General features: G+C 41.8%; 1 protein-coding gene across 1 annotated transcript in view; it reads left to right on the top strand.

The window, feature by feature from the left end:
* The first annotated feature begins 557 nt into the window (after positions 1 to 557).
* The window catches only part of GPR149 (G protein-coupled receptor 149), a 49,378-nt gene continuing 32,794 nt past the window's right edge, over positions 558 to 17,141 (top strand). Inside the window, exons 1-3 of the mRNA XM_075004628.1 lie at positions 558 to 1,523; positions 2,589 to 2,781; positions 7,304 to 7,779. Coding sequence (XP_074860729.1) covers positions 558 to 1,523; positions 2,589 to 2,781; positions 7,304 to 7,779 — 1,635 coding nt within the window. The remainder of the gene's footprint in view (positions 1,524 to 2,588; positions 2,782 to 7,303; positions 7,780 to 17,141) is intronic.

Genomic DNA, 17,141 nt, shown 5'->3' with positions numbered 1-17,141 from the left:
GAAGAGGCAGCTCTGCCTGGAAAGACACTAATTTCCCCCCATTCTGCTATCCTGCTTGGATGTGACTCCTCCCTCCTGCAGCTCTGAACAGTGCACGCTGAATCCAAGCGCTCTCATTCTCTCCAATGTTTCTCCCTCAACCAGTAGGGCTTGAGTATACCTGACATTCTGCTTTCATTTCAACTGAACTCTCAAGTCAGGCACATTGCCTGCTGTTAAACGTGAATGGTATTTTATTCCCGCAAGAGCCCAACTTCATCATCCTCTTGTACTTGGAAGGATTATAAAGAAACAGCTCTACCCCAAAGTCTGTTTTAAGGAGGAATTGTTTTTGTGTCAGCATTGTGCTCCCTGTGATACATGTGTTCACGTTTCCTTTGATAGAGCCTGCTTTCTGCATTTGCGTTATCCTGGATGTGGAGGACACGCGCAGCTGAATGCATCCTGATCAAGTCTCAAAAGGACAACAGAGGAAACTTGCACTGTGGAGCAGTTATGGTTCATCTGATGATAACTTGTGGAGTCGGTGAGAAGGCAAAATAAAATTCCCAACAGCCATGTCAGTAACACCCAGCCATTCCCCACTGAATGGGACAAGCCTTTTTCCTGAAAATCGTGGCATTCTTGACGTACCCAAAGGACAAAGAACTTTGAATATCTTTCTTTTTTGCTTGATGTTTATAATGACACTCACAACCTTACTGGGCAGCATTTATTCACTAGTTTCCTTACTGAAAATTCAAAACAAAACCACAGTTTCAATGATTGTGACTTCTTTGTCCATGGATGATTTGGTAAGTGTGGTGCCAGTGACTATCTTTATGCTTATGCAGTGGTCTGGTGAGGCACTCCCCCAGCCGCTGTGCACCACATCAGCTCTGCTGTATTCATTTCAGGGCATTTCTAGCATTCTGAAAGGGACTCTGTTAGTTTCTTACAACTTCTATACAATCAACAAAACTGTGATGTGGAATCCGCGGACCTCCAAATGGCCAGTGAGCGTCATATGGGTCATTCTCACTATCTGGATCGTCAGCCTGCTGGTGTGCATTTTGCCTCTCTGCGGTTGGGGCACTTATGTCCCCACCTCCTGGGGTTGCTCCACTGACTGGACCAGTTCCTATGTCCTGTTTTTATTCATTGTCTACTCGCTGTGCTTCTGCCTCCTCACCGTGCTTTCTGTCCCTCTAACTTACCAGCTGCTGTGTTCAGATGAGCAACAGCGTCTTTATGTTGATTACCAGGAAATCACCCAAGGCTATTCCACCCCAGGGATACCCCCGGTTTGTAGCACCACCCCATCTCTTTCTCTGGAGGACCCTGTGGATAAAACACTGAAGCATTTCCGAAATGCCTGTCCCAGCTCGGAGATAATACTCAGGCAAAGCCCAGCTGAGAGCTGTGGGCTGGATCCCCATTGCACAAACAGTGTGCAGAGCAGGAGCAGCACAGTGGAGTTTGCTCAGAAACGATTCTCACTGATTCTTGCATTGACAAAAGTCATTTTCTGGCTTCCAATGATGGTAAAAAGTCAGAATTCTTTGCATATTTTAATGATTTACATTGGGAGTGGGTATGTGTGGTATTAATTGAAAGTGAGATGCATGCTAGTTATCTAGCAATTATGAACAGCATAAATCATATCTATAGAAGTCATTTCCAACAGGGCTGTGTCTGTGTATGTATCTATCTGGCTTTCATGGGGAGTGATACAAAATCAGTGCAATGTGAAAATGAAAAGCCAGATTCATCATTGTTTTTCCAGTTTTACATCACTGTAACTCAAATGACCCCAGCGTAGAGCTAAGCTAATGAAATGGCTGAATCAGGTCCCAGGTTATGTGTTTCAAGTAATCTGATAGGCATTAGGTTGACTCTCTGAGATCTGTGAGTTTTACTAAGGCAGATATTTTTCCTTCATCCTCATAGTTCTGAGTCACACCCATTACAGTCAGCTCTGGGTAAGAAACTGAATCTTGTCTAAGAAGTGATGAAGAATGTTTGTGTCTTTGTAATTATTGAAGCATTGTTGCAATTTTGATGCAATGTATGGAAAGAACAAATATAACAAAGGATACTCAAGTGAGTCCTTTGCTGGGCATGGTAACATGCTGGGAATCATTCAGTGTCATCCTTGTACTATGGATATGTTTGGACTCAGCCTCTCAGCTCCTTTCTGTAAAGAATGATAATTAATAATGCGTGTGAAGCCCAATCCTGCCTGGGACTGAGTGCTCTCAAACCCCATTAACTCTGGGAGAGGAGGGTACTCAGCATCTCACTGGAACGGCTCTGTCATCCCTAAGAATTACTTGGAATCTGAGCTGCTTCTTTGGCAGACCTCATACATCAATATTTATCATTTCATTTGCAGCATAAGGCATCCTGAGAAATAGAGAGGGGGAGAGAGAGGAACCGTATGAGCACATTTGTCTTCTAGCATCTGTCAAAGTCGCAAAGCTTAACAGGAAATGAATGAAAATCTGTGACCTCTATTTTTGTCACATTAACAATGGGATGTTGTTGTTATTCCTGGAAACACAGTATGTGACTGAAGTGATTTAATTTCTTAATGTTCTGCCTTTCAGATACAGATGGCTGTCCAGCACACTGTTGGTTTTCAAAGCCTTTCCTTTGAGACATTCAGTTTTCTGCTAACTTTATTAGCTGCCACGGTCACCCCTGTGTTTGTTTTGTCAGAACACTGGATCCACCTGCCTTGTGGTTGCATCATTAACTGCAGGAGCAATGCCTATAACATTTCTTCAGAAGAAAGAAAAAGTAAGTGCAGGAGGTTGAAGGATGGGATATTGTCTCAAGTGATGTTCCATAGAGCAACAGCCTCTCAGAATAACTTTTATAGTAGATTGCACAGAAAGTTGCCAGTAACAGTAACAATATTCTGCACTCCTGTAGTACATTTCATCTGAGGATCTGAAAGGTTTTCATGAGTGTTAATTGAGTGAGCCTTGCACCATACCTATAAGATGGGTAGGGAGCATTTTTATCCGTTTTACAGTCTGGAAAGTGAAGCACAGAGAAATTAAGTGACTGCCAAAGGCCACATAGAGAGTGATTGAATCCATGGTTTCTATTATAAAGTTTGACAAACTCTCAGACACCTGGATTAGCCTCTGGAAAACACGCCCTCCCTAAAAAAAAAACGCGCATCTGCTAAAGTCTGGTGTGAATTAATAAAATACACTGACTGCACTAAGCATCTTTTAAAGGTGGGCAAAAATGGCTCTGTCTTCGGAGTAACTTCATGCCTCAGAATTACAAGGAGAGAAAAGGCCCTTCAGGTTCTTCTGCCCACACATCCATCATCCAGACACTGAAAGGCTGAAGGTTTTGACAGGATATCACAGTCATAGCAATGAGCAGACAGCAAAGGCTGTGATGCTGAGTGCCCTGATCTCCCATTGAGTTCATTTGGAGCTGAAACTGCATGTTAAACTTGAGGATTTCAGAACACCCATTTCCCCACATATTTCACATATTTAAGGAACTCACCTCTTCTGTGTGTGAGACTGAAGTTTTTCCGGTTCCCAAGATTAAGCTTCCTGACCCCAACTTCAAATGTTTAACCCTGTAGGACCTCCATGGAGGGCTCACTGAAGAGGTTGAGCTTGACAGTTACCACATGCAGCAGAGGTGCTGACACTGCTGGGAACTAGCCATCCTCATCTGTGCCTCCCTCCCAGTCTAGCCATCCTCCCGTCTCTGCTGCTCACGTAACTTACTCCACCATGGATCCAGCCATGGTTGGCAGACAGCTTCCATCAGAGAGCATGCCTGGCAGCAAGGCAGCATGTGGAACATTCCCACTCCCTCAGGCTATGTCTAGTCTGTAGCCACAACTTGAAATAATTTACACAATTTGCGCAACACAAACTGCATAAATAATTTTGAGTTAATTTATTTCAAACTTGGTGCCATCCAAATGGCACCGAAGATTTGAAATAAGTGGCTGTTTCAAGGTTTCTGCTGCCCCTCTCACAATGAGGGTGGCGGAAACGTAATACAGGGCTTGAAATAGCCATGGTACTTCAAGCGGGGTGAGTAGTGGGGAGTTGCTATTTTGGGATACATTTGTACACACATTCCCTCTCCAGAGCCCCAGAAGGTATGCAGAGCTGGCATTCCATACTCTTCAAATTTGTGGGCCATGTGTGCACCATTGGTAAATTTCTCTAACTGGGTTAGGCCTTTTGATGCCTTATGCAGTGGGATAAGGCAAGTCACTGTCCAACCCTATATATTTAAAATATGTACTAAAAATACCTCCACAATTGCTGAATGAAAAACGTCGATTACCTGGCCCTTATATTAGTTGCTAGTGCGACTACAACTCTACCAATCTAAGTTACCAGCATGTTAACAAATAAGAATAGGGTATAGAAATGAGTTCAAGTCAGCTTGCGATTACCAGATCTCTGTACATGATGGCATACCTGTACCCTCATGATCAGTTCAGAGTTATCAGGAAATCAAAGCTTAAAATGAACTTAGATGTTTATAAATAAATGGCATCTTATAAATAGGGACCTGAGATTTCTGTGAGTTAAAGAAAAAAACAAAATTATCTGATTAAAAATGTAAAATTTCTTATATTTCTTTGATTAAACTGAAATGCTGAACTTTAGGTTCCCTAGCCATAATATGAAGTAGAACCTCATTTATCTGGTCTAACTGCAACTGGGGCCAGATCATATCATGTAAAATTCAGATAATTCCCAGAATGGGCAAAAAGCTTCAGCCTTGGGCTGTCAACCCTATGTGGGGCTATCAGTCAGAGCCACCTGGGGCTGTCAGTCCTGATTTGAATAATATGGAGAACTGGATATTGGAGGCTCAAATAAACAGCATTTGGCTGTGTGGGGGCTTTTTTCACATAAAAATTAAAATTTCTTTATAAAAATGTAAATTCTGTGTTTTCCATGGCAAATGGATTTCTATGATCTCTACTTGTAAAGAATTAAATAAGTAGAGCAAAACTGTGTTTGTTCTTTTAATACAATATCATTGTTCCCGTGATGGTCTTCAAATATGCAAGTGCAAGGTAAGGATACTGTGAATATAGCTATGAACACATCTCTGACTTCTTTTAACACCAGGAACCATTTCAGTTCTTTGCAGTTAAAGTCCTTCCATCACAATCTCCTGATATTTGTATGTAATTTTATAGCTCATAGTTCCTTGTGTAGCATCTTTGATGTCCCACACACTCAATCTAAAAAGTAGGAAGAAGTTTTGAATTAAGAAGGTTAAAAGGAAAACACAATTTTCAATTGTTTTTCTAAGAGAAGTTCTGGTTATTAAAATATTGTAATGTTATGTAAAATGTCTACAGGTTAAACCATTCTAGTCTGACACTCACTGATCTGGCACCATCCATTATTCAGCATGATTTTAATTAGCTGGATGTCCACTTAGCATGGGTGTGGCCAAGTTTCCTCTGGTCCCATAAAGTTTGTCTATAGCCACCAGTCCAGGCTCTCAGCATTGTGTGCTGTTATTTAGCTCTAATTTAGCTGTGAATTTCTTCTAAGAGCCCAGTAAGCAGTGGAAATGTGGGTAATGCTGCCAGACAATATTGATCTCCAGTGGTTCAGCAAATTCTCTGGTTCAGCTCTGGTTGGGTCCCACAGGTGCCAGACTAGAGAAGTTCAACCTGTAGTAATATCCACTCAAGAATCTTTGATTATCGTTCACTTACAATAACCATGCACACACGTGTGTGTGTGTAATACATTTAATCAATCTTAAATTGTCATGTGAACTCAGGAATATGTGTGTGTGTCTGTGTACACACACACACACACACACATATTCCTGAGTTCACATGACAATTTAAGATTGATTAAATGTATTACAAAAATACTTTGCTGTTCTACAACTTGATAATTATAGAAGATTAAGGAATAAAAATATGCTAGAAGCAATTAATTTTATCTGTACCTGTTAAAGCCTCTAAATCTATACTAAACATATGATGTAAAGCGAGCTAACACAAAAGAGGCATTCAAGGCTTTGAGTTTATCAGCATTATTATAGAAAAGAGCATTAACAGAAAAAAAAATCTCTTTCATTATCTTTAATTTAGGGCTCACAGTGTTGCAGTTACTTTTACATATAATAATTACAACATTTTTTAGTAGTTATTCAGCAGAGAGAGCTACTTGCGTAAGTAGGGCCTGGTTACCATCTCACTTGAAAGGCCTGATCCATAGAGAATTAAAGTCAGTTAGTAAGATTCTCATAGACATCAGTTGGTTTTGGATTAGACTCTTGTTCCCTGTTTATATGGTGTAACTCCATTGACTTTGGTGAGTTTATTCCTGATTATCAAGGGAGTAAACAAGAAGAGAACAAAGTCCAGTCTCTATAGAAAAGCACCTTTTGGTTTAAGTCCTTTGTTCTCTCCGACCTGGATGTTTTCTTCATATCCAAACCATGAACTTTTAACCCCTGTCCCAAGGCCAGAGTACTGATATTAGAATATAATTCTATATGAAGAGTGTATATATCATCTCTGCATAAAGGTAAACTGATTACAGAATTAGTTCACCTACATGATTGTTTTCTCATGTAGAACTTTATTTGTCTCTTGACATGGACATACCGTACTGATTGATTCCAAGAAGTAGAACCTAGAGAGTCTGTGGAATCACTGGAGGCAGTGAAGAACAGGTTAGACAAACACCTGTTAGGGATGGTTTAGGTAATGCTTAGTCCTGTCTCAGTGCAGGGGGCTGGACTAGATGACCTATAGAAATCCCTTCCTGTTCTGCATTTCTGCTATTCTAAGTATATTTTTCTCAGAGTGTGCTATATTTTCTTTTTTTGGTTTGGAGAATTTCTCAGTAGCTGAAACTGAGATATACTACAAAACGAGCCATAATATGAGTATTTACTTTCAGTATGTCTGATAAGGTTTTGCAAATTCTGTTCTTTAAAAATGATGGGTGAAACTATTCCTATTTTCTGGCAAATAACCAGCTTCAGAACATAGAAATTCTGCCATGCTTTGACAAAGGAATGAATAAGCTAATTATCAAAGTGCCTATAATGAATAAGCTAATTATCTAAGTGTATATAATGCTAAAGTTAGTATTTAATTTCCCATAATAATTCATACATTATGAATAGCAAAAAGTTTGTTGTTAGAAGTAACCAACTTGTATTTTAGTTTTAAATTTACAGACAAAATTAGGCATTTTTTAAAATATATTTTCTATTTATCTTTGTAGCATATAGCTTTCTATATTTTAATCATAGAAGTTTTTCCCTTTCTGTTTAGCGAAAAGGAGGGCTTTTGAATTCAATCTGTCATTCCAACAAGGTTATGGAATCTACAAAATATCCCATGAAAACTACCACCACCATGATGATGATGAAGATGATAACTCAATATCGTATCACAACCTGATGAGCTATGACTGTGAAAACTCTAAAGAATCTCAGAAAGATAGCAGCAAAGTCCTTAAATCAGCCAAAATTGAGTTCAGCACCATACCTCTAGGGGATAGCTCCATGTTGAAAGATTTCAACAAGAGCAAAAGGATGGAAACAAAACAAGAACTTGGCAAGGACACAAGCATGGACTCTCTTCTTGCTGACAAACTAGGAGCCTTTAAAAGAGAGGAGGTCAGAAACTTTGACAAATCAACATTTTTTGAAGCACAGGAAAGAAGGCTGTCGCATGAGGAGAGCCGCAAACCAGAACTCTCAGACTGGGAGTGGTGCAGGAGCAAATCTGAAAGGACCCCTCGTCAGGTAGAGCATGGTTTCGTTTTTCATTTCCTTTTTTTCTTCTTTTGAAGAGTTTTTAAATGGTTCATTGTATAAAGCATCTTATAATACATTTCTAATTTTTTTGAAAATTTCCCTCCAGCCCAATTATTTGTAATAGATATGCTAAACAGGTTCAAATTTCAAATACTTAAAGCCATCTATTTTGGCAGCCCCTTCACACCTCCAATCTATTTTCTACTTCTGCCTTTGGAATTGTTTCCCATTTATACCAGTAGTCGTGGATTTTCCTTATGTAAGTTACTACAGGTATTGACATAATACAATATAATAAAAAGTTCAGTGTGTAAAGCTCTAAATTATTTTCATATGCAACAGACCCAGACCAGCTGGCTGCCTCACGCTAATAGAAAGCAGATATGGGTAAACAGTTTCCTTTTCCCTGAGTACCATTTGGATTCTGGGAAGTGGGTGGGCCTAAGTACGCCCAATGTTAAGGCCCCTCCCCAGCCTAGTGGGAGTGGCTACTGGACCCAGAACCTGGCTGGTTACTTGGGACAACTAATGAGAAAACAGGGGAAGGGGTACAGGTCACAGGTTCAAAATGAGGGAACCAGAGGAGGACATCAAGCAGATAACCCTAAACAGTAGCCACTGCTCCTCAAAGCTGTCTAGGGAGCCCATGAACACTGCTCAGAGGAGCTAAGCCCAGATGTGTGAGACAAAGGAGGAGTGGAAATAGGCCAACCAGGGCTGACTCTACTGCAGCTCAATCAAGCAGGCACCTAGAGCTAATTAAGAACTTGCCAGAATTAGTAGTCTAATCAGTGTAGCTGCAGCCCATTAATGCTTGCTGGGGTTTGTTTAAAAGGTCTCCCTGCAAAGGCAGGAGTCCAAGATCTGAGAGTGAAGAGTGAAGCAAGAATACTGTGGAGGAGCAGGATGAACTTGCCAGGTACCAGAGGAAAGGTATGGGGAAGGAGGGTTCAGGGAAGTGGACCAGGGAAGGAGCTGCCAGGTTGGAAGTAGGGGAAATCCTATCAGTTGCCACTGCCTAAAAGTCTGTGGGCTGGAACCCTGAAGTAGACAGTGGGTCTGGGTCCCTTCCAACCCTCCTCATGCCACTTCAGGGTGTGCCCCTCAGAGGGGAAACCAGGACTATGAAAGGGTTTTCACCCCAAATGTGGACTAGCCTATGATGCGGATGGCTCAGTACACTGTGACTCTTGCCTCCAGCAAAGGGAAAGAGGCTGTGTGCAGGGTCACAGCTAGTCTCTGAGGCAAACACTAATCCACCAGAAGCCCAGGACCCTTGGTGCATGGCCAGAGCTTTGCCACAAATCTCACCCTGTGACAAAAACGCCCATTAAACACAGGAATTCATTTTCAAAATCAGTTTTAAAATATGTGCCGATATCCTTTGTGTGCCTAAATGTTGGATAAGCAAAAATGTGTGAGCATATAAAAATGAATATACAAAAACACAGGAGTGAATAACTTGTGTGCTGAAATTGGTATGCCTAATGTTAGGGGTTCAGTCAGGGCCCTTATAAAAGCTGATCCACAAGCTCAAAATAATATATACCTCTGATCTTAGCCAATTCGCCTCTGATGTGTTAGTTCTTTAGAAAGGACAGCAAAACCAAATAGATCTGAAAACTCTCAAATAAGCAGGAATACAGTTTGTTGTTCATAATTAAACAAAATGTCAAAGTTTTGTTACTGATTTGAGCTTATGCATGTTTAGCGTTTCCTATGAGACTCTTCTGTGAGTAAGAATGGATGTGTTAGTCACCTAGGGCAGGATTATGGCCTCTGCTGTATGTATGCTAGCACAGGAGAGTAAAAGACATAAGGAACCCATTTCTTCTCCTACCCTCACTACCCATCTTGAGGCCAGAAGCACAGAGAATGAGCAGCTGCCATTGGTCTTCTCCCACCTAGGTGAGCAGGGAATGGGTAGAGCCTTGGATTCCCCTTCCTCAACATGTCAGCCAGTCCAGCTGAGCTGGTGCAAAGAGAGAAGTAAGCTGTAGCAGGCAAGCAGCTGCCACTCTTAAACATCAGTTTTGCCTGCTCACTTTCAGATGTCATCAGGCTCCTTCAATTACACCTTGAAGAATGTGATCAGAAGATGAGCTGTCCCAGACAGAACAGGGAGCATAGGCAAAGGAATGTAATGCAAAAGATAATACCGAGCTTTCTTCATTGTTGAGTGACTGGTTAATTTAATCCTTCATTTTATTTAATTGAAACCTTGGGAATCTGATCACTTAGTTTTGTAAATAACAAATTGTTTGTCCTTTATTTTGATTATATTTGACACTAAGGAGTGTATAATTAGTTCATTGTCCATAGGAAAAACACCATTCAATAAAGGTAGTCTTCTACCGGCTTTTCTCCTGGATTGTAACCCTGAAAAAGTAAGAATCTCTCTCTGTAAATGAATGAACAAAATAGTATACATAAAATGAAAGATTAGAATGCTTAGGATAGAGGGTTACAATTTAAGAAGCTTTGTTATTGTATCAGTGACATTTTAGGACCCTCCTGGGCTGTTCAAATTCTTATAGGCCCACTGCCCTCCAATGGTGACTTTCTATCCAGCTTCAGCCAGAACAATGTCCCAAGGATAATAACAAATGGAAGACTCTTAGTTCCTGGAACACATGTCCAGGGGAGGTGATAGGGTTTAATTATCCCACAGCCAGAAAGTGGGCGGGGGAAGGGTTAATAAACTTCCTGGAAAGAGAGGAAAAGTACCTGCTATGCCCCCCCAAGGGAATATCTAAACTGCCTAAGTGTGAAGGGAGCAGATGACAGCTGAGTCTGATTAAGAACATAGTCCTTTAACAAAGACATGATTAGGTCATGGGTGTGGTCATAGCTCTCAGAGAAGTATATGCCTTTCCTATGATAATCCTGTCATAGGAGCCAGTGCTGAACAGCATGGTAGGTGAGATGCTGATCTTGGATTTTTTGGGATGCCTGGTCTTATTTGGTCTTCCCTGAAGAATGGAGAATGTGGTGTGAGTTAACTTTTACAAAGGAGTGGGGTCTAACTGAGCCCCACATTTGGGATCAGGAAGGAATATTCCCTCATGTTGGAATGGGTTTCCCCTTTCTCTGCAGCATGGGGCACAGCACTCTGGCCAGTTTGAACTAGAGCAAATAGTGGATTCTCTGTATCATGAAGTTTTTAAACCAAGATCTGACAACGTCAGTAACTCAGCCAGAGTTTATGGGCCTATTACAGGAGTATGTGGGTGAAGTTCTGTGGCTTGCAAAGTGCAAGACGATCATGTTAGACAAACATGATGGTCCCTTGTGGCCTTAATGTCAATGAGTCTGTATCCAAAGCCTTCATCGCAGCATTGCATAGGACCTACAACTGGAAAGGTGTTCCATTGTTTGACTCCTGGAGTCACCAGAAACCCTTCTGGAGCTGCTACAGTGGTCTCTAGTCAAATCAACAGGGGCACACATTTCGAGCTGGATGACTCCTTACTGTCTGTAGCATTTCACAGAAGCAATCTTCCAGATTTAAAGTTAAATAAAAACTCAGGATCTGATCCTGCACCACTGAAATCAATGGGGATTTCAACATCTTCCAAGATGACAAGATTCAGGGGAGTGGTTTGTTACATCAAGGTCATTTTATATGCAAATGCAAATATCAGACCTGTTTGCACAAGAGTAAGAACTGCAATCTTGGTTTGAATAAAGAGACCATTTGAATATGTTGGGTTTATTCTCCCTTTTGTTGAAATGCACATATTTGGTCATTTTCAGCCTGTAGCAACAAGCACTTCTGTACAAAAAGTCAATGATTGTTCAGTATTTTTCATGTATTGGTCTTTGCTGTGCCCTCACGTAGTCTGGATAATCTAGTTGACAAAGTCAGATTATGCTGTAGTAGGCTTATCACTAACTGTGACTGTCCTTACGGTTGCCTCCGGTCAGTTTTACAACAAGAACTCCTCAACTATGTTGTTCATCTGTCCTTTCAAATTGCTAGGCCTGTAACTTCTGCTTATAGCTAATGCTAGCGTCTCTTTGTGAAACAGTTAGCAGTGACTGCATGTGACTGGCTTCCTTTGCCCTGGAGACTGTTTGTCACTTCTTGGACAGACCAGTTTACCACTTGCCATTGCCCAGAATCCCAATTTGTGCTTTTCTGACATTTTCCGTACTATAACTCTGTGTCTGGTACTTAGTCTACGGTGCTTCTATGGGCGAAAGTTCAAGATGCTAATTACAGAATCTCTTTGTTTCTGACATTCCGCTTCAACTTGCAGATCTCCCGAATGCTGACATTTGCCCTGTTGGGGAAACGGGAAAGCCAGAGAGAGTCCCACAAGGACTAAAAGCAGAATCATACTGCGGGGATCTTGGGGTCACTTGGTGGATGAGTTCTGCAGCTGAAAGAATTGTACATGATCAGTTTGTTAATCATGTAGGTTAATTAATGTTTGCTAAGTGCTTTGAAAAAGTAAGATATATTATAAGAGCTAAACAGTAGTGGGCCAGATCCTCGGATTGTGTGTATCTGCATAACTCCACTGATTTCAGTGGAGCAGGATCAGCTCTCAGATCTGTAAGAGAGATTTTAGTGAACTTTAAATATTATTGCAACTAACCAAGTAAACATACATTTTTATGTCTTGAATGCCCAAATAGCAAAGGACTTGGGATACTCAGCTTAAGAACTAGTTTGGGGCTAATTTTTCAAAAAGTATGTATTCAGTATTCTGTGAGTTTTAGTAGTTGGAGCAATGGACCTGATTCACGAGGACTTGGGCAGGAGTTACCTAGTTTTAATGTGTTTGTTAAAGTAGCAGTTTCCAAATGTTCAGAAAAACAATCTTAAAACTTTCAAAACCATGTAATGTTATTTGTCAGGGGGAAAAGAAACCACCTATCTGAACATCTGTTGACTGGCTTTGGTGTACCAAATTGTTCCTGATAACCAGGGCTGAATTAAGCTTCCAAGAGGCCTAATGCTAATGAGAGGGAAGGGCAATATATATTACATGTGAAGAACATATTGCAAAAATATTTTGAAACGATGTGAAAATATTAATTCATCAAACATTGATCTATAAACATACTCATATGTTATTTATTTAAAATCAATCATCTGCTCTCATTATACTCAAGTCTTCAACCAATTTTTCCCCTTAGCTTTTGCTATGGCAAAGTCATGAAATGGCTGATGTTACGTTGACCTTCTTTTAGGCCTCTTCCCTCCTAGGTAGCTGGGTGCTCATCTGTGAGGATGAACATTAGTCATGTTCCTCATCCTGCTCACCTTTCAACCTTGTGCTTCTACCTTCAGCTGTCCACATGACTCACAGTGTAAAACCAAGCCCTACAGAAGGTGTTTCCCCCATGTTATGGACTTTACGCCACATACCCTATGTCATGCAGATTGAAGTCTGAGAGGCAGCTAGCTTTTATTACATAAAAGAAAACTACTCATGTCTAAAATCCACTGAAGTGCTAGAAGAAGTACTAGTGTGAAAATTACATTAGGCAGCATTGCTCTGAAAGCTAACTCTCTATTTCGTAATGGCTGAGGACAACGAATTACTGATTTCACATGGAACCCACATATTATTTGTGGGATGATAACCAGCTTGTGTAGTTAATCTCCAGTGGTTCAACATATCAGGCTATTCTGTCACCAAGCTCTTTCATAGTTAGAACCAAAGGTTATAATTACAGGACAGGAAGGGACCTTGAGAGGTCATCTAATCCAGTCCCCTGCACTCCTGGCAGGAGTGTCTCTTCTAGGCTGTGTGGCCAGCCCTCTGATATGACATGAAGTTTAAGCATGAGTTTTGAGCATAGTGCACCAGCTACAGTTTGCATTTATTTTAAGCTATCTGCAAGAAAAAGGAAATAGCTAGAAATGGTACCAATCTTTAGATGATTGCCCAGGTCATAATATTTCCACTTGAGACAGATGTTGGTTAGAGTTGGGGTCAGAAAAATGAGATTCAGGTTTATTTAGCTTTCAGTTTTTTAGAATGAAACTCAAAAGAAATCAAATGTAAAGTACCTTTATGATGGATTGAACTGCTAGAGACCCAGCAAACGGACAGAACTCTGTCTCAGCCCATTCAGCAAGTTTTCTATTACAGCCTGCAAAGAAGTGAATTTAAAATTCTTGAGGAAGAGCCTAAGGAGGAAGAAACCTACAATATAGTGTGTATTGAGTTTCCTCCAGTGTTTTTACAAATCTTTAAAAGTACAAAGACATGTTAGCCTGTGAACTAGGCTGGGCATAAGGCAAGAACGTGGGTAACTTACTTGTTCATCCCACTAGAGGAGAATACATCTAAGAAAAAAATGGATTTCTTTTATATTTAGTACAGTTCAGTACAATGTTGAGCATAATGCATCATAAATCTGAAGCCCCTCGGGGGAAAGTACTGTAATAGTTAGAGTACTGGTAGGCAGAATGGAGTGTTTTGGTTTTTTTCCTATATGTGGGAATTTACTCCATAAACATGGGACGAGAGGGCATGGTTCTGTCCGGAGCTGGACAGAGTGAATGCAGGTTCTGTGCAAGCTTCTCACCTGACCACCAGTATGTACTGCCTCTTCCCCTCACCACTTCCTTACCCTGTCTACCCATCAGGCACTTACCAGTAGGCCAGAAATGGAGCCAGCACACACAGAAGATGATGGTGACTAGGACCCGGGGGCAGTGCCCTGGTACTACATACCTGCCAGGCTCAGTGGAGAGGAAAACAGGCAAAATAGCAAGGAGCAAGGCTTCCTTGACAGCTAAATAGAGCTTCAGAGAAATCTGGGGAGAGGAGCTGGAGAGAGGAAACAGTATCTGTTCAAACTACAACCACAGCTGACATAGGGTCCGGGAGTAACCAGATGTGGAGTGTCTGGTCACCACCTGGCAATGTGTTCTGTAGTGTGGGGAGACACAGCCTTGAAGGAGCAGAACCAACAGGCTGCTGCTGGCAGCTGGCTGAGCTCCTTCTAAGCCACAGGGGACTGCTTTGCCTTTCCTGCTGGCAGGAGAATTGCAGGCTCCAGTCAGACTATGTGTACAAGCTCACTCCCCCTCCCTCTGCCAGGCATGGCCATGACCACAGCCTGACCAGTTAGTTGGGCCTAATCTATAGGGGGCCTAAGACTATCACTTTATTAGTCTGAGGGTTAATCTGGCCTTGCTAGTAACAATGATGTGTGAGTAATGGAATTTTGGAACATTCTAGAGATCAGGCACAGACAGAAAGTCAACAAACCTGGTAGTCTTTATTTTCATCTTAAAGAAGGGGAGATGCAAATTTAAAGTTAGAGTGAAGAAATACTAAGAAATGTGTTGAAGGGTACCTATAGTAACAGGTGACTGCTGTGTTTGTATATTGTATAGAATGCTTTAATATTTTGGGAATTGTGATCGTTTAACTTGATAGTGGCTATCTTACATTCAGGAGGTGCATTGCAGCTGGTCATTATGCTTTCAGGCTAGTGAGGAGTACAGTTGACCATGCTGACTTGTGCCTGAAAGCAGAAGGCATCACATTTCCACCTTTTAGCTAATACATGTGCTCACAACATAAGTGCATGTTATCAGACATGAATGCTATCAGTTGTGTTGTATTGTTTTCCTTACTGCCAGGTTAATGCTGTGCACTAGTTTTAAGGTCTGGATAAAAGATTAGAGAAAAGCAGCTTCGGAGAGAGAGAGGGAAGGGGGAGTATGCTCAGTCACATGCTCGGAGCAAAATAGCAGTAAGTCCATGTTGTTAGATGGCAACTCTTAGGAGCTATTAAAAAGCATTATTTAAATCCAGCATAGAAATCAAGAATGCACGTCTCTGACATAACTAACCTCCTTTTTCTGGTCTAAAGAGACCATTAACTGGTTTACCTCCCGTGTTTTCCTTCACCCAACTAGCTGCTGTCAGCCAGTTCTGGTGGCTGCACAACTGCTCTGTAACAGCACAGAAAGAAATGGTTACTAAAAGGAGCAGGGTATAAAGCATTCTGTTCGTTTCCCAGAAACTGGGTTGTATCTACAGAGTATCTTTCCCTTTTATTTTTAAAAGCCTACGCTTTCCTATAGTAAAGGTTCAGAACCCCTGCAGTCACTCCATTGTAACCTCTGTTATTTTGGGCTATACCTGTAGATTATGTACTGAAGTGCATTTTTTATCAGTTCCCATCAAAATGACAGTGGAGTAGATGGAATTGTTTGGGTCCCTTCGCTGTCAGTTGTCTCACTCTGTCTTTGAGAGTGGACCCTCACACTGCTGTACCAGTAGAGTCTAGTTCTAGGCAGAGCCTGGTCCATGTGTTACACTCCTCTCTAGTGGTTTATTGGGTGAGCTTTCATGGGACAGTACTGTTTTTGGTTCTCTGTGCCTTAAATATTGAGTCTGTTCTGGTATGGCTATGGTCTGAAGAAGTGGGTCTGTCCCATGAAAGATCTCCTGATAAATTATTTTGCTAGTCTTTAAAGTGCTACTTGACTGCTTTTTGTTTTGATAGTATATAGACTAGCACGGCTCTGTTACTCCACTCTGGTGCAACTCGTTTTATCTTCAGTGAAATTACCTCAGGGATTAATTTGGTGGGTCCATTTTACCTGTCCATTGCAACGATTTGAAATTGTTGTAACTCTGCTTATTGCTTGTTGTCACTGCTATGTTTGCTGCATACATCTCCTGTGCCATTTAGTTTGAGGATTATTCTCCTTTGAGAAATATGAGCAGAATTTTAGAATAAACAGAACACCACAAGAACTATAGCTTGCATATCTTATACTGCATATGCAGGCTATTAGCTCATAGGGCCCTAGCCTGTGATATTTTCTTTTGCATACAGGCTGAACCTCTCTAGTATGGGAGTCTTTGGTCTGGCAACATCTGTGGTCTGCCATCATCAGAAACACTGTGGATGCTGAGGTTGGAGCACCCCTGGGGGAAAACCAGTGTAGCAGGACCACAGATGTTGGACCAGAGAGCCAGGCCAGGACCTGAAGTGGAGCCCTGAAGTCAGGGGCTGGCAGCTTGGGACAGAGCTCAGTGGCTGGAACTAGGGGCATAGCCTGGTGACTGGCAGCCAGGAGAGGAGCCTGGGGACCAGGGACCAGCAGCCAGGAAGCAGGTGGCCAGGACTGGTGGCCAGGACTGGTGGCTGGGAGCAAAGCCTGGCAGGTAGGTCTGGGGGTCACCCAAGGCTGAGGTCCAGTAGCCAGCAGCCAGTAGTGGAGCCCAGTGGGTGGGAGTGATACCTGACAGCCAGGGATGGGAATGGGGCTGCTGGGGATGGGGAAAGAGCAGAATCTGGCAGCTGGGAGCAGAGCCCAGAGTCCGGCCATAGTCCAGCATCAACCTCCCCTGGTCTGGCAA

Source organism: Carettochelys insculpta, chromosome 10 (genome assembly GCF_033958435.1).
Source record: "Carettochelys insculpta isolate YL-2023 chromosome 10, ASM3395843v1, whole genome shotgun sequence".
Taxonomy (NCBI): domain Eukaryota; kingdom Metazoa; phylum Chordata; order Testudines; family Carettochelyidae; genus Carettochelys; species Carettochelys insculpta.
This window is presented reverse-complemented; position numbering and strand designations above follow the sequence as displayed.